The 21,760-nt window shown below is 69.3% G+C and overlaps 2 protein-coding genes across 6 annotated transcripts in view; one reads left to right on the top strand and one right to left on the bottom strand.

Moving 5' to 3' along the window:
* Window positions 1-5,471, bottom strand: part of KCNH2 (potassium voltage-gated channel subfamily H member 2) — a 28,805-nt gene extending 23,334 nt beyond the window's left edge. Inside the window, exons 1-2 of one of the 3 annotated variants that reach the window (XM_071805486.1) lie at window positions 3,812-5,471; window positions 1,682-1,912 (exon numbers count right to left, since the gene is read on the bottom strand). In XM_071805486.1, coding sequence (XP_071661587.1) covers window positions 1,682-1,912; window positions 3,812-4,145 — 565 coding nt within the window. In that variant the 5' untranslated portion in view covers window positions 4,146-5,471. Of the gene's footprint in view, window positions 1-1,681; window positions 1,913-2,831; window positions 2,980-3,811 lie in introns of those variants that run through there. The other 2 variants (XM_065831356.2, XM_071805487.1) reach the window with 2 other exon arrangements.
* Window positions 5,472-7,390: 1,919 nt separating this feature from the next.
* Window positions 7,391-21,376, top strand: NOS3 (nitric oxide synthase 3). 3 transcript variants are annotated; one of them, XM_065831355.2, is made up of 26 exons: window positions 7,391-7,606; window positions 8,571-8,673; window positions 9,411-9,559; window positions 10,429-10,591; window positions 10,728-10,819; window positions 10,912-11,053; window positions 11,128-11,267; window positions 11,402-11,576; window positions 11,649-11,750; window positions 11,833-12,027; window positions 12,727-12,800; window positions 12,876-13,020; window positions 13,181-13,285; window positions 14,806-14,873; window positions 14,962-15,078; window positions 15,842-16,016; window positions 16,094-16,223; window positions 16,552-16,630; window positions 17,250-17,437; window positions 18,173-18,342; window positions 18,694-18,904; window positions 19,422-19,509; window positions 19,596-19,717; window positions 20,339-20,487; window positions 20,898-21,092; window positions 21,182-21,374. In XM_065831355.2, the coding sequence occupies exons 1-26, from the start codon at window positions 7,494-7,496 to the stop codon at window positions 21,302-21,304; spliced, it is 3,513 nt and encodes a 1,170-aa protein (XP_065687427.1). In that variant the 5' UTR covers window positions 7,391-7,493; the 3' UTR covers window positions 21,305-21,374. The 3 variants fall into 3 exon arrangements, with proteins under 3 accessions (XP_065687427.1, XP_071661586.1, XP_071661585.1); XM_071805485.1 differs by lacking the exon at window positions 7,391-7,606 and having other exon boundaries at window positions 7,626-8,673; window positions 11,194-11,267; window positions 21,182-21,376; XM_071805484.1 differs by lacking the exon at window positions 7,391-7,606 and having other exon boundaries at window positions 7,627-8,673; window positions 21,182-21,376.
* Window positions 21,377-21,760: the final 384 nt, after the last annotated feature.

Below are 21,760 nucleotides of genomic sequence, written 5' to 3' on the forward strand. Positions count from 1 at the left end.
CCCGGCCAGCGGGCGGATCTGGGGGTACAGGACATCCCCTGGGGGTTCCCGCTGGCTCCAACACTGCCCCTCCTCACACGGCCCTGCCCCACGGCCGAGGGCAGCGAGTCCCCACAGAGCCCCCCTCGGGTCCCCCGCCCGGGACGTCCCGGCCCCCACACGCACCCGCTGCCGCCGCCTATAAATATCCCATCGGAATCACCGCCCTCCCCGGGGCCGGCCCGGGCAGCACCGGCCCCCCCGGCCCCCGCTGCCACGGCCCCGGGTGCCCCCGCAGGGGAAGCACCAGCCCCACACAGCTGGGGGCACCGGCTCGGAGCTGCTCCCCCGGCCAGCCCAGGCAATGGGGGCAGAGCCAGGCCCAGGACCCCCGAATTCCCCGCGGGATCTCAGGAAGGGCAGGCAGGAGCTGAGCCCCGTCCCCAGTTGCTGGCACACGCCAGGCAGTGAGCGGCAGGCCGGGCAATTAGCGCAGCCCTAACGAGGGCTCACCCAGCGCTGCCCACGCTGCCGGGAGGGAGCAGCCACGTGCTGCCTGTGCCCTGCCAGCCCCGGGCGCACGCTCGGGTCCAAAGGCCACCGGCACCAGATGCGCCGCACGCTGCTGCAGCCCGGCTGTGCCAGGCACCGCAGTGCCCGGGCAGCACCGCGGAGCCAGCGCCGCTGCGCCAGGACGGGGCCAGGCAGGGACTCCCCCATGCTCCCCCCAGCCAGGCCCCCGGCACCCCGTGCCCCAGAGGCCTGGTGGCACTGGGGACCGAAGCCGTGGCTCCACGTGGCGGGTGCCAGCAGAGCCGGCACAGAGCCGGCAGCTGGGAACCAGCTTTGTTTACTCCACGCGCCGGAACCGCGGCCGGGTGCCGAGAGCCGGAGACAGCTGCCACGAGAGCCGGGACACCTGGCGCAGGCACCGGTGGGGCCGTGGTGTGGGGCAGCCCCGGCACTACTGACACCGGGCTGCCAGCGCCAGCCTCCTGGGAGCCGCGGGGCCCAGCACCCGCCTCCCGGCACAGGGACCCCTGGAGCAGCAGTGCTGGAGCAAGGCAGGGGTGCAGCGCAGCCTCGGTGACCCCCACACACCCCTGTCGGGACAGTGGCACCGTGACATCTGACACAGGCTCAAGCCCTGTGGCCCCATCAGCTCACTGTGGGGCTGGTCACACCCTGCCCAGCCGTGGGGCAGCCATGGGGCAGCCAGACCCATGGGACGGAGCAGGCTGAGCGGTGCCAGCAGGGCAGGAGCCCACCCAGGTCTTCCTTTGGGGCAGCGCGGTGCCCCACACCCCACATCAGCCCCCATACTGCAATGCTGCACACTGCTCCCACCCCACAGCCCCAGCACCATGGCACGTGGCTTCCCGGCACCCCAGCACCACCGCGGCAGCTGGGGAGGGCTGCAGGCCCGCGGTGGTGCCGGTGGGGCAGGACAAACCCCCCATCGCCAGGCCCAGACCTGCTGCCCCGGCACTGCCTCTCGGCACACAGGCACCAGCCGCTGGTGCCAGGCTCCTGTCCATGCCGGCACCATGCACCACCCACAGCGCGGTGGGGCCCGGCATGGCTGATGGATGGGCACAGCGCAGCTGTTAACTCCAGGGTCTGTGTGCCCGTGATGGACGGCCACCTTCACCCCCATGCAAATAACCGTCAATCCCGGGTGGCCGCGGCAGCGGGTCCCTACCGTCCTTGCGGTAGAAGCAGATCTCCACCTTGCGCTCCTCGGCGCCCAGCAGCGCCTGGGCGATCTGGGCGGCAGCGCCGCGCTGGGTGCGGGGCCCGTGGAGGAAATCGCAGGTGCTGGGCTTCTGCATCACCTCCGCCCGTGAGTACCCGCACAGCTGGCAGAACCCGTCGTTGCAGTAGATCACGGCGCAGTTCTCCACGCGCGCGTTGGCGATGATGAACTTGCGGCCTGGGGGAGAGGGGATGGTCAGCCCTGTGCTCCCCCTGCCCAGCACCCCACAGCGAGGCTTCGCTCTGTCCATCCATCCATCCATCCTTCCATCCATCCTTCCATCCATCCATCCTTTCATCCATCCACCCACGGCTCTGGGCTCTCAGTGACCAAACACCCTGCAAGCCACCCCACTCGCTCCCCAGGGAACCCTCCAAGCTGCCAGCACCACCACCATCACCACAGGGACCTCACCACCACCACCATCACCATAGGGATCCCACCAGCACCACCATCACCACAGGGACCCCACCACCACCACCATCACCGCAGGGACCCCACCGCGATCACCATAGTGACCCTGGGGATCAGTGCCGCAGGCCAAGCCAGCCCTCCCCAAGGGACGATGCAGTCATGGCAGCCTCGGCATATGGCCTGTCCCCCGGCACGGTGACACCCAACAGCTCAGCCCCATGGGGTGGCATTGCCCCTGTGTCACTCCCTTGTCCCCGCTGAGGATGCTCCGGGCCTGACCCCAGAAAGGCGCCATGGCCCACCCATCACAGGGACAACAGCATCTCCCTGTTGAACCTGCTGCCTGCCCACCCGCTGCTGGTGCCCACCACGTCCGGTGCAGGGGGCTTGCGGGATCAGGGTGGCCAGGACCCCCATCCAGCCCAGCAACAGCTGCAGCGCCAGAGCCAGCAGCAGAGAGTCCATCACTGCTGACACTCAAGTCCCCATGGGGACCAGGGGGACCCCACGGCCCCCCAACACCACTGCCTGGGGCCGTGGGCTCGCAGGGGCCGGGGAAGGCGGTGGCACTGCCCGGCTGTGCTTGTCACAGCACCCCACATGCACCCCCGTCCCCCCACACCCGACCCGCGCTGTCCCCGGCCCCCAGTCCCCGTAACCCCCCCGCGCTGTCCCCACTCACTCTGCCCTTCGAACTTGCGGATGATGGTGTCCAGGAAGGTGTTCTGGGGGGCGACGTGCCCCCGCCGCACCGGCATGCTGCCGGGCCCATGGGGCAGCGCCGCCCGCGCCGCCGCGCTCCGCCGGGCCCGGGGGGGGCCCCGCGCCGCGGGGGGTCCCGCTGCCCTTGAGCCAAGGACGGCGCCGGCGGGGCGGCTCTGGCGCGGGGGGGCGCGGCGCGGCCCGGCCCCGGGGGCGGCGGGATGCGGGGTGGGCGCGCAGGGGTTAAGGCTGGGCCCTCCCCCGCCCGCTGCCCGGTGCCCGCTGCCCGCCGGGGCTGGAGCCCGGAGCCCGCCCGCCCGCTGCGGGTCCGCGCGGCTACCGGCGCGGTGCCGGTGGGGTGCCGGTGCGGATGCTGGTGCGGATGCGGGTGCCGATGCCCCCCCGCTCTACCCGCTCGGTGCGCGCCGCGGCGGGCGCAGCATCGGCCTTATTTAGTCAAGGAGCGGCTGGGGGGGATGGAGCCCCCGCCTCCGCCCCGCCCGGCGGGGGTCGGCGGGACTCGGCCGGGCTCGGCGGGGCTCGGCTGGGCCCGGCTCGGCGGGGCTGGGCTGGGCTCGGCCCGGCTCGGCGGGGCTCAGCCGGCGGTTCGGGCGCGGCGGGCGCTGCGTGTTGACAGCCGGGCCCGGGGCGGGGCGAGCGCGGCCGCAGCCAATGGCCGCGGGGGGGGGTGGGGGACGCCTGAGGGGGGGAGCGCCCGGAGGAGCCCCCCCCGGCACACCCGGTCCGGGGCACCGGCCGGCCCGACCCCCCGCCCCGGGTCTCCCCCGGCCCTCGCCTCCGCAGCTCCCCGCCCCCCCTACCGGCCTCCGGTGTCCCCGTCCCGCCTCACATCCCGCCCAACTCCCTCCCCAGGTGCCCCCCGCACCGCGCCTCCAGATCCCCCATCACCCCGTCTCCCCCCGAGTGATCCCCCCTCACAGCGGTCCCAGCACCTGGCACCTGGTGCTGGTCCCAGTATTGGTCCTGGCCACTGTTCCAGTCCCGGTGCTGAGTCCCAGTTCTTATCCCAGCCCCAGTGCTGCCCTGGTCCCAGCGCAGCTTCTGATCCCAGTAACCAGCCTGCTCCCAGTGCTGGGTTCAGGTGCTGGGTCCAGTCCAGTGCCAGTCCCAGTGCTGGTCCCGGCCCCAGCCCAGGCTTGGATCCCAGTCTTGGCCTGGTGATGATCATGACTCCAGTGCTAGTCCCAGTCCCAGTGCTGGATTCAGATGCTGGGTCCCAGTCCAGTTCCAGTCCCAGTGCTGGTCCCAGTTTCAGTCCTGTTACTGGTCCCATTCCTAGTCCTGGTCCAAATCCTGGTTCCAACGCCAGTCCCAATCCTGGTGCTGTATCTCTGCTGTGGTGCTGGTCCAGTTCCAGTCCAAATCCCAACCCCAGTTGCAGTCCCAGTCCCACTGCTCATCCCACTATTGGTGCCAGTCCTGATCCCAGGTCTGCTCTCAGTTCCAGTCCCAGTCCTAGTACTGGTCTCAATCATGGTGCTGCCCCTGGTGCTGGTCCCAGTCCCAGTCTCAATCCATTCCCGGACCCAGACATGATGATGGTCCCGTGATGGTCCCAGTCCCAGTCCCGGTTCAGTTCCAGTCTCAGTTTGGTTTCAGTCCCAGGTCCAGTTCGGTTCCAGTCCCAGTTCCAGTTCGGTTCCAGTCCCAGTTTGGTTTCAGTCCCAGTCCCACTCCGGTCCCAGACTTGTCCCAGTCCCATTCTCAGTTCAGTCCTAGTCCCAGTTCTAGTCTCAATCCTGGTCCAGTCACAGTTCAAGTCCCAGTTAAATTCTAGTCCCAGTCCAGTTTTAGTCCAGTTCCCATCCCAGTTCCAGACCAGTCCCAGTCCCAGTTCAATCCACAGAATCACAGAGTCATTTTGGTTGGAAGAGACCTCTCAAATGATGGAGTCCAACCATAACCCACCCCTGGCACTGCCCCATGTCCTGAGAACCTCATGTCCGTCTGTCCAGCCCTCCAGGGATGGTGACTCCAGCACTGCCCTGGGCAGCCTGTTCCAATGCCCCACAGCCCTTTGGGGAAGAAATCGTTCCCAGATCCAACCTCAGCCTCCCCTGGGCAACTTGAGGCCGTTTCTTTGTGTCCCTGTCTCCCCTCAGCTCCTGTTCTCCAGCTGAACCCCCCAGGTCCCTCAGCCGCTCCCATCACACTTGTGCTCCAGCCCCTCACCAGCTCCATTGCACTTCTAGTCCCAGTTCTGTCCCAGCCCCAGTCCAGTCTCAGTCCCAGTTCCAGTCATAGTTCTAGTCTGGGCCTAGTCTCAGTCCCAGTCTCAGCCCACTCTCAGTCCTAAATCAACCCCACCACAATCCTAGCTCTGCACATCCCTGTCCCAGTCTGAGTTCTGGTCCCAGTCCCAGCCCCAGTCTGTTCCAGTCCCAGCCCCTATCTCAGTGTAGTCCATTCCACTCCCACTTCCAGTTCAATCCTAGTCCAAATCAAGTCCAGTCTAGTCCTAGTCGCAGTTCAATCCTTGTGCCAGTTCCAGCCCCAGACCATTCCAGTCCCAGTCCCAGTTCAGTCCCAGTTCAGTCCCAGTCCGGCCGCTCCGCTGGGCTCTGTCCCAGGTGCTGAAACAGTGGCGGACCCGGCCCGGACCCGCCACCGGGGCTGCGACCGCGGGACCCGGCCCCGCCCCGCCCGGCCCCGCCCCGCGTGGCCCCGCCCATAGCAACCGGCTCCGCCCATCGTGGCCACGCCCAGCAAAAACACCGCCCATCTTGGCCCCACCCAGCATAGCCCGGCCCCGCCCATTCCCGCCCCGCCCAACCCGGCCTCGCCCCGCCCAGCCGGGCCCCGCCCAGGCGGCTGCCGGAAAGTCCCCCAGCTGTCACGGGCAGGGGCCGAACCGTGGGGCGGGGTCTGCAGGCTGTGGGGCAGCGGGAGGCTGTGCCGGGACTGAGCCGTGGGGCAGAACAAGCCCTGAGCCCTCGCAGCCCCTCCGCCTGTCCCAGGGTCGAGTCCCCGCCCCCCGGGATGAGCAGCCAATCAGATGGGCGCTCTGTAATGACGGACAGGCGTGCCCCGCCCCCTGGGGGACACGGAGCCGGGCGGAGCGGGGAAAAGCCCGTCGGGCGGGACAGTCTAGGACCCCCCACCCCGGGGAGGGGTGACCGAGACCACCCGTCCTGCTGCCTCGCACCCAGCCCGGCTCCCGCCTGTGCCCCCCAGGGGTCCCTGGGGCGCCCCCTGCTGCTCTGCCCCCCCAGTGCCGGTCACCCCCGGCCCCCCCGGCCCCGCTTCCCCCGGCTCAGGAAGGAACCGCCGCAGCCGGGACCGGGCGCGGTTTCCCGTCGGCTGCGGGGGCCGCGGGCCGTTCCTCTTGCCCCCCGGCGAACAGCAGCCGGACTCCCAAACCAGGGCCCCGGGGGACCCGCACCCACCTCCGCACTCACCCCCAGACAGGCCCCGCTCCCCCCGGGCATCTCGGCCCCCCCGGGGGCTGGATCACCACCTGCTCCCCCGCACCCGGGATCCCCTCCTCCGGGATTCCCCGTGGGACCCCAGCCCTCCCGATAGCTCAGGTGACACCCCCATCCCACCCCATCTCTCCAGGGCGCCACCCTCGCCCGTGCCCCCTCCCTCACCCTCCCAGGGGCACCGCTTCCCCTCGGGGTGCCCGGCGGGGGTCCCTGGGGACCGGCCAGGCACATCAATAGCAGGAACTGGGCGGGGAGCGGCAGCCCCGCGGGGGGGCCGGGGGCTCGCTCCGGACATCCGCCCCACAGCCCGCGGGCGGGGGAGCCCTGGGACCCCCGGGGGGCACAGTGCCCCGTGGCCCCAGGGGACCCACAGCCAGCAGGAGGGGCGGTAGGGGTGGGGGGCAGCTAACACCAGGGGGACAGGGGGCAGCAGACTCCAACCCACAGCACCTCGCCCCCCACCCTGCTCCAGCGTGCTGTGGGGCTGGGGGTCAGGTGGACCCTTTAGTGGGGCAGCGTCTGGGGAAGGTGGGGTGCAGGGGTCCCATGGCCGTGCTGGGGGTCTTGTGGCCGTGCTGGGGGTCTTGGGGCTGTGCTGGGGGTCCCGTGGTCATTCTGGGGGTCTTATGGCCGTGCTGGGGGTCCTGTGGCTGTGCCAGGGTCCTGTGGCTGTGCTGGGGGTCCCGTGGTTGTTCTGGGGGTTCTGTGGCTGTGCAGGAGGTGCTGTGGCTGTGCTGGCATCCCATGGCCATGTTCCAGGTTCTGTGGCCATGCTGGGGGTTCTGTGGCCGTGTTGGGGGTTCTGTGGCCGTGCTGGAGGTCCTGTGGCCATTCTGGGGGTCTTTTGGCTGTGCTGGGGTCCTGTGGCCGTGCTGGGTGTCCCATGGCCATGGTGGGAGTCCACGGCCAAGCCAGGGCCCTGCGGCTGGTGGTCTCTGCGTGCCGTCCCGACACCACCATCGCCACGTCCCCCCATCTGTGCTGGGGTGCAGGGAGCCCAGGGCGGTGCCAAAGCCCCCACCAGGCCCACGGCAGAGCCCCCGGTGCGGGCCAGGCCGTGCGGCGGTGGGCGGCGTCGCGGTGGTGGGGGGTGCCCATTGTGCCGGGGCGGGGGCGCTCGTGGCCGAGGTCACCACTTCCCCACGGCGGCCGGAGGAAGCGGCCGCTCCCGGCCCCGGCGGCTCAGTGGCGGCGCGATGGGCAACCTGCCGGCCGTGCTGCCCGGCGCTGCCCGCTCCTGCGGCCTCGGCCTCTGCTCGCGCCAGCTCAGCGCCGCGCCCGAGGAGACCCCCGGCACCGAGCGCCGCAGGTGGGTGCGGGGCGGCCGGGGGGACGGACAGATGGACGGGATGGACGGGGCACCTGCTGGGCTGCGGCGCAACCGGGCTGCGGGTCCTCGTACCTCGATGGGGACCCCTCGCTTGGCCCCCTCCTGCTTGGCCCTGCGGTGGCACATGGGGACATCCTCGCGTGGCTGAGGCCACCAGGAATGCGCCCCCACCAGAGAGGTGTCCCCGGCAGGACGATGCGCGCTGCTCGCCGGGCAGAGGGAGGTGCAGAGCCCACACCCACCTGTCCACGGTGCCCACAGCATGATGCCAGCGTCCCCTGCCCCACAGCATGTCCCTGCCAGCCCCACTGCCGTGTCCCGGCCCCCTGACAGCCTGTGGGGTGTGTCGGGACTTACTGGGGTGTGCTGAGGCAGATGGGATGTATGGGCACATATAGGGACGTATAGGGAGGGGACGCATGGGGTGGAGTGGGGATGGGAGGCAGAGCGGTGCCAGGACGCGTGGGGACACCCCAACCCGCAGGGGACGGGGATGGCGATGGGAGGGCCGTTCACCCCTCGGTGGCCGGGAGCCCGCTCTGACTCATGGCCATTGTTCATTCGCACGCACGAGGCCCAGGAACGCCCTACACCCCCCCAGCACCCCCAGCTCAACCCCCCCAGCCAGCACCCCCAGCTCACCCCCCCCCAGCCCAGCACCCCCTACCCAGCACCCCCAGCTCAACCCCCCTCAGCCCAGCACCCCCTGCAACCCACCTCCACGGGTCCCATCACCCCAGTGTCCCCAGTGTCCCCCGTGCCCTGCCCACCTCCCCCGCCCCGCCGGGGGCCACCATCCCCACAGCCGGTCCCAGCACCCCGGGGTCCTGGTGCCGGAGCCACCGGAACAAGTGCAGTGGGGGCTGCTCCCCCGGCCCAGCTGTGCCCCTGCACGGGACAGGCCGGGCCCCCCGTGCCCAGGGCTCAGGGCTGTCCCCCCCAGCTCGGCGCCCACCCGCCCGGCGGAGCCCCCCCGCTTCGCCCGGCTGAAGAACTGGGAGACCGGGAGCATCGGCTACGACACGCTCTGCGCCCAGGCCCTGCAGGTGGGCGCGCCGGGATGGCGGTGGGGGGCTGGGGGGTGTGGGGATGGGGGTTGTGGGGATGGGGAGTGCGAGGCTGAGGGGTGCGGGGCTGGGGGGCACAACGATGGGGGTTGCAGGGCTGGGGCGTGGGGGTGGGGAACATGGGGATCGGGCACATAGAACTGGGGGCTGTAGGGATGAGGGGGTGCAGGGATGGGGTGCAGTGATGGGGGTGCCAGGATGTGGTACAGCATGGGGTGCAGGATGGAGTGTGGGATGGGGTGCAGGGATGCAGGATGGGGTGCGGGATGAGGTGCAGGGGTGTGTGACAGGATGGGGTGCCAGGATGGGGTGCAGGGATGGGATGCAGGGATGGGGTGCAGGGATGTGTGACAGGATGGGGTGCTGGGATGGGGTGCAGGATGGGGTGTGGGGGTGTGGGACAGGATGGGGTGCAGGATGGGGTGCAGGGGTGTGGGACAAGTTGGGGTGCAGGGATGGGGTGCAGGGGTGTGGGACAGGATGGGGTGCGGGATGAGGTGCAGGGATGTGGGACAGGATGGGGTGCGGGATGGGGTGCAGGGATGTGGGACAGGATGGGGTGCAGGATGGGATGCAGGGATGTGGGACAGGATGGGGTGCGGGATGGGGTGCAGGATGGTGTGCGGGATGGGGTGCGGGGCTGGCGGGCACGGGCCGGGCTGTGTGGGGCCGGGGACTGCAGGAGCAGGCTGTGGTGCAGCCCCGCTGACCCCCAGGAGCTGCCGTGCTCGGGGCAGCGCTGCCTGGGCTCCCTGGTGCTGCCGCGGCCGCTGCCGGCGCCCGCCCCCGAGGGGACCCGGCCCCCCCAGGAGCTGCTGGGCCTGGCCCGGGACTTCATCAGCCAGTACTACCTGTCCCTGCGGCGGTGAGGGACCCCACGGCCCCATAGCCCCACAGACCTGCCCCTCCCCAGAGCCCCACATCCCCACGCTGCCCCAAGGTGCCACAAAGCCCCAGCTGTGTCCCGGGACAGCCCCCAGCCCCCGCTCTGCCCAGGACAGATACCCCAAAGCACCCTGCACCCCATCTCTACCCTGGGACCCCCGTGTCCCCAGCCCTCCCTCTGGAACCCCCCACATCCCCAGCCCTGCCCCAGGGCACCCCCAGCTCCCGCCCTGTCCCTGCCCAAAGCGCCCTGCTCCTCAGCCCTGCGCTTGGGACCCCCCCACATCCCCAGCCCTGCCCCAGGGCACCCCCCAGCTCCTACCCTGTCCCTGCCCCAAAGCGCCCTGCTCCCCAGCCCTGCGCTTGGGACCCCCCCACATCCCCAGCCCTGCCCCAGGGCACCCCCCAGCTCCTACCCTGTCCCTGCCCCAAAGCGCCCTGCTCCCCAGCCCTGCCCTTGGGACCCCCCACATCCCCAGCCCTGCCCCAGGGCACCCCCCAGCTCCTACCCTGTCCCTGCCCAAAGCGCCCTGCTCCCCAGCCCTGCCCTTGGGACCCCCCACATCCCCAGCCCTGCCCCAGGGCACCCCCCAGCTCCTGCCCTGTCCCTGCCTCAAAGTGCCCTGCTCCCCATCTGTACCCTGGGACCCCCATGTCCCCATCCCTGCTCCAGACCATCCCACACTCCCATCCCTGCCCAAGATGCCCCACTTCCCCATCCCTACCCCAGGACACCCCAAATCCCCATCCCTGCCCTGGGACCCCCCCACATCCCCAGCCCTGCCCAGGGCACCCCACACCCTGTGGCGCTGTCGGGGGTCGGGGGGTCCGAGGCTCGGGTCCCCGCAGGGAGAACTCCCCGGCGCACGCCCAGCGGCTGCGGGAGGTGGAAGCCGCCATCGCCGCCACCGGCACCTACCAGCTGCTGGAGCCCGAGCTGGTGTTCGGCGCCAAGCAGGCCTGGCGCAATGCAGCGCGCTGCGTGGGCCGCATCCAGTGGAACAAGCTGCAGGTGAGGGCGGGGGCAGCGCAGCGGGGACCCTCCCCACACCTGCCCCACGACCAGGGGGTCACCCCGGGGCGGCCGCCCCATGGTTGGGCAGGGGGCAGCAGGACATCCCCGTGTCCCCCCCAACCCCACCCCACAGGTGTTTGACGCCCGGGACTGCGCCAACGTGGCGGAGATGTTCAGCTTCCTCTGCACCCACATCCAATACGCCACCAACCGCGGCAACATTCGGTGAGAGCCCTGCCAGCCACCGCACCCCCGGGGCAGGACCCCCAGCCCCGCAGCCCCCGGGGGTGTCGGTGACGTCCCGCCCGGCCCCCCAGGTCAGCCATCACCATCTTCCCCCCGCGGACGCCAGGCCGGGGCGATTTCCGCATCTGGAACACGCAGCTGATCCGCTATGCCGGCTACCGGCAGCCCGACGGCTCCGTGCTGGGGGACCCGGCCAACGTCGACGTCACCGAGGTGGGGACACCCCCGCACCCCGGGACCCCCCGTCCCCCCAGCGCCACCCCCGCCCTGACGCTGCCGCCCCCCAGCTCTGCGTCCAGCACGGCTGGAGCCCCGGCGGCGGCCGCTTCGACGTGCTGCCCCTGCTGCTGCAGGGCCCCGACGAGCCCCCCGAGCTCTTCCCCCTCCCGCCCGAGCTGGTCCTCGAGGTGCCCCTGCAGCACCCCACGTGAGTGGGGCTGTGCCCCAGGGACCCGGCCCCGCGGGACACCCCCGCGCTGTGGGGCTGGGAGGGGCTGGGATGGAGGGTGGGGGAGCGGGGGGAACGGGGGTGGTGTGTGTCTCCATGCGCCCCCCCCGCAGGCTGGCGTGGTTCGCGGAGCTGGGGCTGCGCTGGTACGCGCTGCCGGCCGTGTCCAACATGCTGCTGGAGATCGGGGGGCTGGAGTTCCCGGCCGCCCCCTTCAACGGCTGGTACATGAGCAGCGAGATCGGCACCAGGAACCTCTGCGACAGCCACCGCTACAACCTGCTGCCGGTGAGCCCCCCGCCCCGGGACCCCCGCGCCCCCCGCGCCGCGGGCCCCGCGCTGAGCGCTCCCCGCCGGCAGGAGGTGGCGCTGCGCATGGGGCTGGACACACGGACCACGTCGTCCCTCTGGAAGGACAAGGCGGCGGTGGAGGTGAACGTCGCCGTGCTGCACAGCTACCAGGTGGGACACGGGACCCCGCGGTGCCACCGTTCCGGGGGGCACACCGGCCGCTCCCAGCACCCCCAGCTCACCGTCCCCGCAGGTGGCCAAGGTGACGATCGTGGACCACCACGCGGCCACCGAGTCCTTCGTGAAGCACATGGAGAACGAGCTGCGGACGCGGGGGGGGTGCCCGGCCGACTGGGTCTGGATCGTGCCCCCCATCTCGGGCAGCCTCACCCCCGTCTTCCACCAGGAGATGGTCAACTACCAGCTCTGCCCCACTTTCCGCTACCAGGTGGGCACAGCCCCACACCCCCACAGCCCCCCCCAGCCCCATAGCTGACCCTCTGCCCGCCCCACACCCCCACAGCCCCCCACAGCCCCACAGCTGACCCCCTGCCCGCCCCAAAGCCCCACAGTCCCCACAGCCCCACAGCTGACCCCCTGGCCACCCCACACCCCCACAGCTCCCCACAGCCCCACAGCTGACCCCCTGCCCACCCCACACCCCCACAGCTCCCCCCAGCCCCACAGCTGACCCCCTGCCCACCCCACACCCCCACAGCCCCCCACAGCCCCACAGCTGACCCCCTGCCCACCCCACAGCCTTTTCGAGCCCCACAGCTGACCCCCTGCCTGCCCCACACCCCCCCAGCCCCACAGCTGACCCCCTGCCCACCCCACAGACTCCCCCAGCCCCACAGCTGACCCCCTGCCCGCCCCACATACTCCCCCAGACCCACAGCTGACCCCCTGCCCGCCCCAAAGCCCCACAGCCGCCCCCAGCCCCACAGCTGACCCCCTGCCCGCCCCATAGACTCCCCCAGACCCACAGCTGACCCCCTGCCCACCCCAAAGTCCCACAGCCCCCCCCAGCCCCACAGCTGACCCCCTGCCCACCCCACACCCCCCAGCCCCACAGCTGACCCTCTGCCCGCCACACGCCCCCCTTAGCCCCCCCAGCCCCACAGCTGACCCCCTGCCCGCCCCACAGCCCGATGCCTGGAAGGTCTACGTCTCCAAAGGCACCACCGTCACCAGGAGAAAGACCTTCAAGGAGGTGGCCAAGTAGGTGCCCACCCTTGTTGGGGGGTGGTCTTGGGGACCCCAGCCCGTGGGTTGGACACTGAGCCCATGATCCAGCGCGGTGAAGATCTCGGCCAAGCTGATGGGACACATGATGGCACGGCGGGTCAAGGCCACCATCCTCTATGCCACCGAGACCGGCAAATCCCGCACCTACGCGTGGAACCTCTGCCAGCTCTTCCGACACGCTTTTGACCCCAAGGTGGGCAGGGGGAGCAGAAGCCTGGGCTACAATGGGCACCTCCCCCCATCCGAACCCCCCCCAACGGGGCCAAAGGCCCCGTTGGGGGGGGTTCGGATGGGGAGAGGTGCTATTTGCAGCCCCCTGCCCATGTCCCAACCCCATGTGTCCCCCCATGCAGGTGCTGTGCATGGATGAGTATGATGTGGTGTCCCTGGAGCATGAGACCTTGGTGCTGGTGGTGACCAGCACCTTCGGCAATGGGGACCCCCCCGAGTGTGCAGAAGTGAGGGCTGTAGGATGGGGATGAGGATGAGGATGGGATGGGGATGAGGATGAGGATGGGATGAGAATGAGATAAGGATGAGGATGGGATGGGGAGGGGGATGGGATAAGGATGGGGATGGGGATGGGGATGAGGATGAGGATAGGAAAGAGGATGGGGATGAGGATGGGCATGGGGATGAGGATGGGGATGGGGATGGGGATGGGGATGGGGATGAGGATGGGGATGGGGATGGGGATGAGGATGAGGATGGGATGGGGATGGGATGAGGATGGGGAAGAGGATGGGGATGGGGATGAGGATGAGGATGGGATGGGGATGGGATGAGGATGGGGAAGAGGATGGGGATGGGGATGGGGATGAGGATGGGATAGGGGGTGGGGATGGGGATGAGGATGGGATGGGGATGGGATGGGGATGAGGATGGGGATGGGGATGGGGATGAGGATGGGGATGGGGATAAGGACGGAGATGGAGATAGGAATGGGGATGAGGATGGGATAGGGATAAGGATGAGGATGGGGATGTGGATGAAGATGAGGATGAGGATAGGATGAGAATGGGATTTCAGATGGCGATGGGGGTGAGGATGGGATGAGAATGGGATGGGGATGGGATGAGGATGGGGATGAGGATGAGGTTGGGATAGGGATAAGGATGAGGATGGAGATAAGGATGAGGATGGGGATGTGGATAAAGATGAGGATGAGGATAGGGTGAGAATGGGGTTTCAGATGGTAATGGGGGTGAGGATGGGATGGGGATGGGGATGAGGATGGGGATGGGGATGGGCATGAGGATGGGGATGGGGATAAGGACGGAGATGGAGATAGGAATGGGGATGAGGATGGGATAGGGAATAAGGATGAGGATGGGGATGTGGATGAAGATGAGGATGAGATGAGATGAGAATGGGGTTTCAGATGGCGATGGGGGTGAGGATGGGATGGGGATGGGATGAGGATGGGGATGAGGATGAGGATGGGGATGGGGATGAGGTTGGGATGGGGATGAGGATGGGGATGGGGATGAGGTTGGGATGGGGATGAGAGTGGGATAAGGATAAAGATGGGATGAGAATGGGGATGCGGATGAAGATGAGGATGAAGATAGGATGAGAATGGGTTTTCACATGAAGATGGGGACGGGGATGAGAATGGGGATGCGTATGAGGACTGGATGAGGATGGGATGAGGATGAGGGTGAGATTGGGATGGGGATGAATGTGAGGACCAGGGTGAGGATGAGGATGGGATGAGGATGAGGATGGGATGAGGATGGGATGGGGATGGGGATAAGCACGGGGATGGGGGTGAGGATGAGGATAACAATGGGGATGGGATGAGGATGACGATAGGGATGGAGATGAGGATGGGGATGGTATGAGGATGGGAATGGGATGAGGATGGGGTGAGGATGGGCATGCAGGTGGGGATGAAGATGATGGGGATGCAGATGGGGATGAGGATGGGACGAGGACAAGGATGAAGGATGGCGCGGTGACGTGCTGCTCCCGACAGAGCTTCTCCAAGGCGCTGATGGAGATGACCTCACCCTACACCAGCACATCCCAGGCTGAGCCGCCCAAGTGAGCACCGGGGAGGCCGGGGGTGCCTGGCTGGGACTGGGGAAGGGCCCCCCCACCCTGACCCCCCCCACCCTCCTCTCCCTCGCAGGAGCTACAAGCTGCGGTTCAACAGCGTCTCGCAGTCGGACCAGCTCGTCGCCTCCTGGAAGAAGAAGCGGCGGCAGCTGAGCAACACGGACAGCGCCGGCGCGCTGGGCGCCCTGCGGTACCGCCATGGGACGGGGACGGGGACGGGGACGGGGACGGCGCTCTGCCGGGGCACGCCGGCTGCTGGGCTCGGGGTGCCCCAGCTGGGGTGTCACACGGGGCTGGGCACATGGTGACAGCTGGGGAGGGGACAGGCCCGTCTGTGGCTGGTAACAGCTGGGGAGGGGACAGAGCCAGCAGGGCCACCGGCCCTGGCACCTGTGGGAGGGGGCAGAAGCTGCCCCGGGTGTCCCCAACCTTGCGCCCCGTTTGTAACAGCCCCGACCAACCCTGCTCACACAGCCCCCAACCACAGCCCCCACCCTGACCCCCGGACCTGGGTGCCCCCACCCACAGCCCCTGTCCCCCCACTCTGAGCCTCCCTCCCACAGCCTCGAGCATCCTCCCACCCTGGGTACCCCTCACCCACATCCCTGGATACCCCCCACCCACATCCCTGGGCATCTGCCCCCCCAGCCCTGGGTACCCAGGTGTCCCACACCCACATCCCTGAGCATCTCCCTCCCAGCCTTAGCTGCTCCCCACACACATCACTGGATCGCCCCCCTCCCCCCAGCCCTGAGCACCCCCCACCCACATCCCTGGATACCCCCCCAGCCCTGGGTGCCCCCTCTTTGCAGGCCCCAGCCCCCCATGGGCGGTTGCCAGTGGGTCCATACTCAGCCCCCCCGGCACAGGTTCATGATGTTGGGGCTGGGGTCCCACGCGTACCCCATTTCTGCGCCTGGGGGTGCAGGGTCCATGCTGACCCCCCGGCGCAGGTTCGCGGTGTTCGGGCTGGGGTCCCGCGCGTACCCCCACTTCTGCGCCTTCGCGCGGGCGGTGGACACGCGGCTGGAGGAGCTGGGGGGGGAGCGGATCCTGCCCATGGGGGAGGGCGACGAGCTGTGTGCGCAGGAGGAGTCCTTCCACACCTGGGCCCGCCTCGTCTTCCAGGTCAGGGGGGGGCGCCGGGGCGGGGGGGAGCACCCGCCGACCCCCCGGCACCCACCGTGTCCCCCCCGTGTCCCCAGGCCGCCTGCGAGACCTTCTGCGTGGGGGACGGGGCGGCGGGGGCCGAGGAGCTGTTCGCCCCCCCGCAGGGCTGGAAGCGGCAGCGGCACCGGCTGGTCGGGCAGCCCCAGGGCACGGACACGCTGGCCGGTACCGCCCCGCAGCCCCCCCGGGACACCCCCAGCACCTCCCGGAACCCCCCCCAGCTCCCCATGGTGACCCCAACCCCCGCCACACCTCATCTCCTCCCCATGGCTCCCCAGCCCCGCTCTGACCTCCCCCAACCCCCTCGTCACCCCCCTGTCCCCTCCCAGGACCCCAACAGCCCCCGTGACTCCCCCACCTCCTTGTGATCTCCCACCTCCCGTGAGCCCCCCAGTCCTCCCCGCCACTGTCCACCCCCTCCCAGCCCCCATGTCACCCCCCTGCCCTCCTCTTGCCCTCCGGTGTTCCCCCAGCCCCACCCGTGTCCCCCCAGGGCTGTCCCACCTGCACAAGCGCCGGGTGTTCCCCTGCACGGTGCTTTCCGTGGAGAACCTGCAGAGCGAGGAGTCCAGGTGACCCCCATCCCCAGGACCTCCCATCCCCGCGACCCCAACCCGGGATCTCCCATCCCCAGGACCCCCCATCCCCGGGACCCAGCACCCAGGACCCCCACTCGGCATCTCCTATCCCCAGAACCCCGGATCTCCAGGACCCCCATCCCCGGGACCCCCACCCGGGATCTCCCATCCCCAGGACCCCGGATCTCCGGGAACCCCCATCCCCGGGACCCCCCATCCCCGGGACGCCCCATCCCCGGGACCCCCGATCTCTGGAACCCTCACCTGGGACCCCCATCCCCAGGACCCCCTATCTCCGGGACCCCCATCCCCAGGACCCTCCATCTCCGGGACCCCCGATCTCCGGGACCCCCACCCGGGATCTCCCATCCCCGCCCCAAATCCCTGTGACTGTCCACCCCAGGATCCCCCACCCCTGGGACCCCTCACCCCCGGGACCCCCCCAGATCCCCGGGACCGCCCATCCCGCCCGCGTCCGTCGCTGGGACCCTCCCCCCCCGGCCTTTCTGCTCCTCTCCCACTCCAGCCCCACACCCCTGGGGTCCCCAGGACACCCCATCCCCCCCGGAACGTCCCGCGGCCCGGGGTTCCCGCCCCGCTGACCCCCCCGCAGCCGGGCCACGCTGCTGGTGCGGCTGGGCTCGGGGGGGCAGGCGGAGCTGCGCTTCCAGCCCGGCGACCACCTCGGCGTGTTCCCGGCCAACCGGGCCGAGCTGGTGCGGGGGCTGCTGGGCCGCGTGGAGGAGCCCCCGGGCCCCGAGCAGCCCGTCCTGGTGGAGAGCCTGGAGGGGGACCCGGCCGGTGCGCACCGGGACGGCGGGACCGGGGATGGGGAACCGGGAGAAGGGGAAGGGGGAGAGAAGGGAAGGAGAAAGGAGGGGAAAGGGGAAGGGGAAGGGGAAGGGGAAGGGGAAAGGGAAAGGGGAAGGGGAAGGGGAAAGGGAAGGGGAAGGGGAAGGGGAAGGGGAAGGGGAAAGGGGAAGGGGAAGGGGAAAGGGGAAGGGGAAAGGGAAAGGGGAAGGGGAAGGGGAAGGGGAAGGGGAAGGGGAAGGGGAAGGGGAAGGGGAAGGGGAAAGGGGAAGGGGAAAGGGAAAGGGGAAAGGGAAGGGGAAAGGGAAGGGGAAGGGGAAGGGGAAGGGGAAGGGGAAAGGGAAAGGGAAAAGGAAAGGGAAAGGGAAAGGGAAAGAAGAGGAGAAGGGGGAGAAGGAGAAGAGAAGGAGAAGGGAATAAAGAGAAGGAGAAGGGGAAAGGAATAAAGAGAAGAAAAGGAGAAAGGGAAAGGGGAGAGAAGGAGAAAGAAGAACAGGAAGGGGAAAGGGAAAGGAAACGAGGAGGGGAAGGGGAAAGGAAAGAAGAGGGGAAGTGGGAGAAGAAGAAGAGAAGGAGAAGGGAAAGGGAATAAAGAGAAAGAGAAGAAGAGGAGAAGGGGAAGGGAATAAAGAGAAAGAGAAGGGGAAGGAGAAAGGAAAAGGGCTGTGGCAGGGGCTGTGCCTCTCCATCCCCGTCCCCATCCCCATCCCACCCGCTCTCCCGCAGACGGTCCCCGGTGCTGGGTGCCGCAGAGCCGCCTGCCCCCCTGCACCCTGGCCCAGGCGCTCACCTTCTTCCTGGATGTGGCGACACCCCCGAGCCCCCGGTTCCTGGGGCTCCTGGCCACGCTGGCACGAGAGCCGGCCCAGCGCCAGCGCCTGCAGCAGCTCAGCCAGGTCAGGGGCTGCTGGCCCAGGACGGGGACTGGGGGGCTGGGGCACCAGCGCACTGGCCCCTCCCTGATTGGGATACTGGGGTGCTGGGTCATGCCTGGCTGGGATACTGGGTACTGGGGTGCTGGCCACTCTGTGGCTGGGATACTGGGATGCTGGCCCCTCCCTGGTTGGGATGTTGGGATACTGGGATGCTGGCCCCTCCCTGGTTGGGATATTGGGATACTGGGATGCTGGCCCCTCCCTGGTGGGGATGTTGGGATACTGGGATGCTGGGCCCCCCTGGCCAGGCAGCCGGGTCTCTGCCGGGCCGGGCAGGCAGGCGGTGGCCGTGGCCCAGCTGGTGCCTTGCAGGACGCCCGGCTGTACGAGGACTGGAAGTGGTTCCGGTGCCCCACGCTGCTGGAGGTGCTGGAGGAGTTCCCCTCGGTGGGGCTGCCCGCGTCCCTGCTGCTCACCCAGCTGCCGCTGCTCCAGCCACGCTACTACTCCATCAGCTCCGCGCCCGGCCCCAGCCCTGGGGAGATCCACCTCACCGTGGCCGTCGTCACCTACCACAGCGAGAGTGAGCGGGAAGGGGCGCCCGGGGTGCTGGGGGTCCCGGGCGGGGGCTGCTGCCTTGTGCCCTGTCCCCGGCTCGGTGGCTCCTGTTCCCAGGACACCATGTTGGTCAGGATCAGGGCATCTCTGGGGTTCCCAGAGCATCTCTAGGTCCCCCCACATCCCTCAGGGCATCTCCCTGGTCCCCAGAGCATCTCTAGGTCCCCCAAGTCATCTTCTGGTCCCCAAGGCATCTCCAGGGTCTCCCAGGGCATCTCTAGGTTCCCCCATATCCCTCGGGACATCTCCAGGTCCCCAGGGCCCCTCCAGGATCCCACCCGGCCCCATCCCACAGTGCCTGGGCGCTGCCACCAGACCTGATGGAGCCCCAGCAACGTGGGGACCCCCCCGGCACCAGTCACCCCCTGCCCCCCATGCACTGTCCCAGGGCCCCATCCTGCAGCCCTGCCTGGGGACAGGGGTGTCCCCAGCACTGCTGGGGAGTACCCGCCACGACCCCTCCAACCCCCGTGTCCCCACAGATGGGCAGGGTCCCCTGCACTACGGCGTCTGCTCCACCTGGCTGGCGCGGCTGCAGCCAGGGGACACGGTGCCAGCCTTCATCCGCGGGTAAGGGACAGCCCTGCCTGCCTCTTGTCCCCCCACCCCGGTCACCGTCCTGGTGTCCCCGCCGCACAGTGACCCACTGCCCGCAGGGCCCCCTCGTTCCGGCTGCCACCTGACCCCGAGGTCCCCTGTGTCCTGGTGGGACCCGGCACCGGCGTCGCACCCTTCCGCAGCTTCTGGCAGCACCGGCTGCACCAACTGCGAACCGGAGGTTGGGGACAGGGGGACACAAGAACAGGGGGACATGAGGCTGGGGACAGGGAGACACAGGGACGGGGTGGCAGCCACGGGATGGGGACAGTACACGGGCACACAAGGACATGGTGGCACCAGCATGCAGGACAAGGCAAATGGGGCACAGGGATGTGGCAACCTGGGGACAGAGGGGTGGGGCTGGGGACATGAGGATGTGGGGACACCGAGATGGGGGGATGTGGGTCACAGGGTGGGGACAGGGGATGAGGGTGGTGTGGGGATGGGGGGACACCGGCATGGGGGACATGGGGGAACAGGGGGACAGGGACACAGGGATGGGGGACATGGGGACAGGGGCATGAGGGGCTGCAGGACACAGGGCAGTGGGAATGCAGGGCACAGGGAAGTGGGGACATGGTGCATGGGGGGACAGGGACATGGGGAGGTGGGGACATGGTGCATGGGGGGACAGGGGCATGGGGAGGTGGGGACATAGTCCATGGGGGGACAGGGACATGGGGAGGTGGGGACATGGTGCATGGGGGTACAGGGACATGAGAACGTGGGGACGCGGTGCCCAAGGGCACAGGGCGGTGGGGACACAGGGTGGTGGGGACATCCGGCTCTGTCCCTGCAGGCGGGCCCCTGGGCAGCATGGTGCTGGTGTTCGGCTGCCGCGCCTCGGCGCTGGACCACATCTACCGGCAGGAGATGGAGGAGGCGCAGGAGGGGGGGGCCCTCAGCCAGGTCCTCACCGCCTTCTCTCGCCAGCCCGGGACCCCCAAGGTGGGACAGGACAGGGGTGGGTGGGGGCTGCGGTGGGATGGGGACAGGATGCGGTTGGGGATGGGGACAAGAATGGAGACAGAGACCAGGACAAGGATGGAGTGGGGACTGGAATGGGGACAGAAATGGGAGAGGGACAGGGACACGGCTGGGGACATGGAGATGGAGACAACGGTGGGATGGGGATGGGGACAGGGACGGAGAAAGGACGGGGACAGAAATGGGAGGGGGACACGGACAGGGTTGGGGACACAAAGGAAGGGATGAAGATGGGTGGGGTGTGGATGGGGACAGAGACAGGACAGGGACAGAACAAGGCTGGGGACAGGGACAGGGCACAAAGCACGGCTGGGGATGGGGCTGCGGGGCCGTGTGCCGGTGTCACCGCCGCCCTGGCGCGGTGTCCCCAGACCTACGTGCAGGACGTGCTGCGGACGCAGCTGGCGGCCGAGGTGCACCGGGTGCTGTGCCAGAGCGCCGGGCACATGTACGTGTGCGGGGACGTCACCATGGCCACCGAGGTGCTGCAGACGGTGCAGCACATCCTGGTGCAGCAGGCGGGCATGACGCTGGGGCAGGCGGGGGACTTCATCAGCGAGCTGCGGGTAAGGGCTGGGGACACGCGGCATGGCATGGCACGGCATGGCACAGCGGGGCACGGCACGGCACGCCGCCCTGACACCTCCGCCCCCAGGACAAGAACCGCTACCATGAGGACATCTTCGGGCTGACGTTCCGCACGCAGGAGGTGGCGTTCCGCATCCGCAGCCAGTCCTTCTCCATGCAGGAGCGCCGGCAGCCGGGCCCGGCCCCCTGAGCGCGCCGGAGCGGGGGACCCCGCTGCGCCCCCGCCCGCTGCCGGCAGCGCCGCCTCCCCAGTAAAGGTTTAGTTTTGATAACCCCGGGCTGCTGGTCTCCCCGGGCTGCACCACGTGTGGCCAGGAATGGTGGAGGTGGGCATGGGGGGCTCCGGGTGGCCGCTGACCCCGCTTTGGCCACGCGTGGGGCAGACACGGGGCAGCGGGAAATAACGGGTGGGTGGGATGTGGGGACACGGCCACGGTCCCCGCAGCTGCAGGCGAGCGGCACTGCTGGCACCACCATCTGCCCACAGCCCCGGTATCGCCCCCACGCATCACCCTGCAGGGACCCCATCCCCACAGCGCCCCCCGGCCCGGGCGCAGTCACCGCCGGCACAGCCTCTCTGTAAACCTTTATTTCCCGCAGCAGCGCGGTGCGGCCGGTGCCGGGGACACGGCACCACGGGGGCAGC

The sequence above is a fragment of the Patagioenas fasciata genome, chromosome 2 (genome assembly GCF_037038585.1).
Source record: "Patagioenas fasciata isolate bPatFas1 chromosome 2, bPatFas1.hap1, whole genome shotgun sequence".
Classification (NCBI taxonomy): Eukaryota; Metazoa; Chordata; class Aves; order Columbiformes; family Columbidae; genus Patagioenas; species Patagioenas fasciata.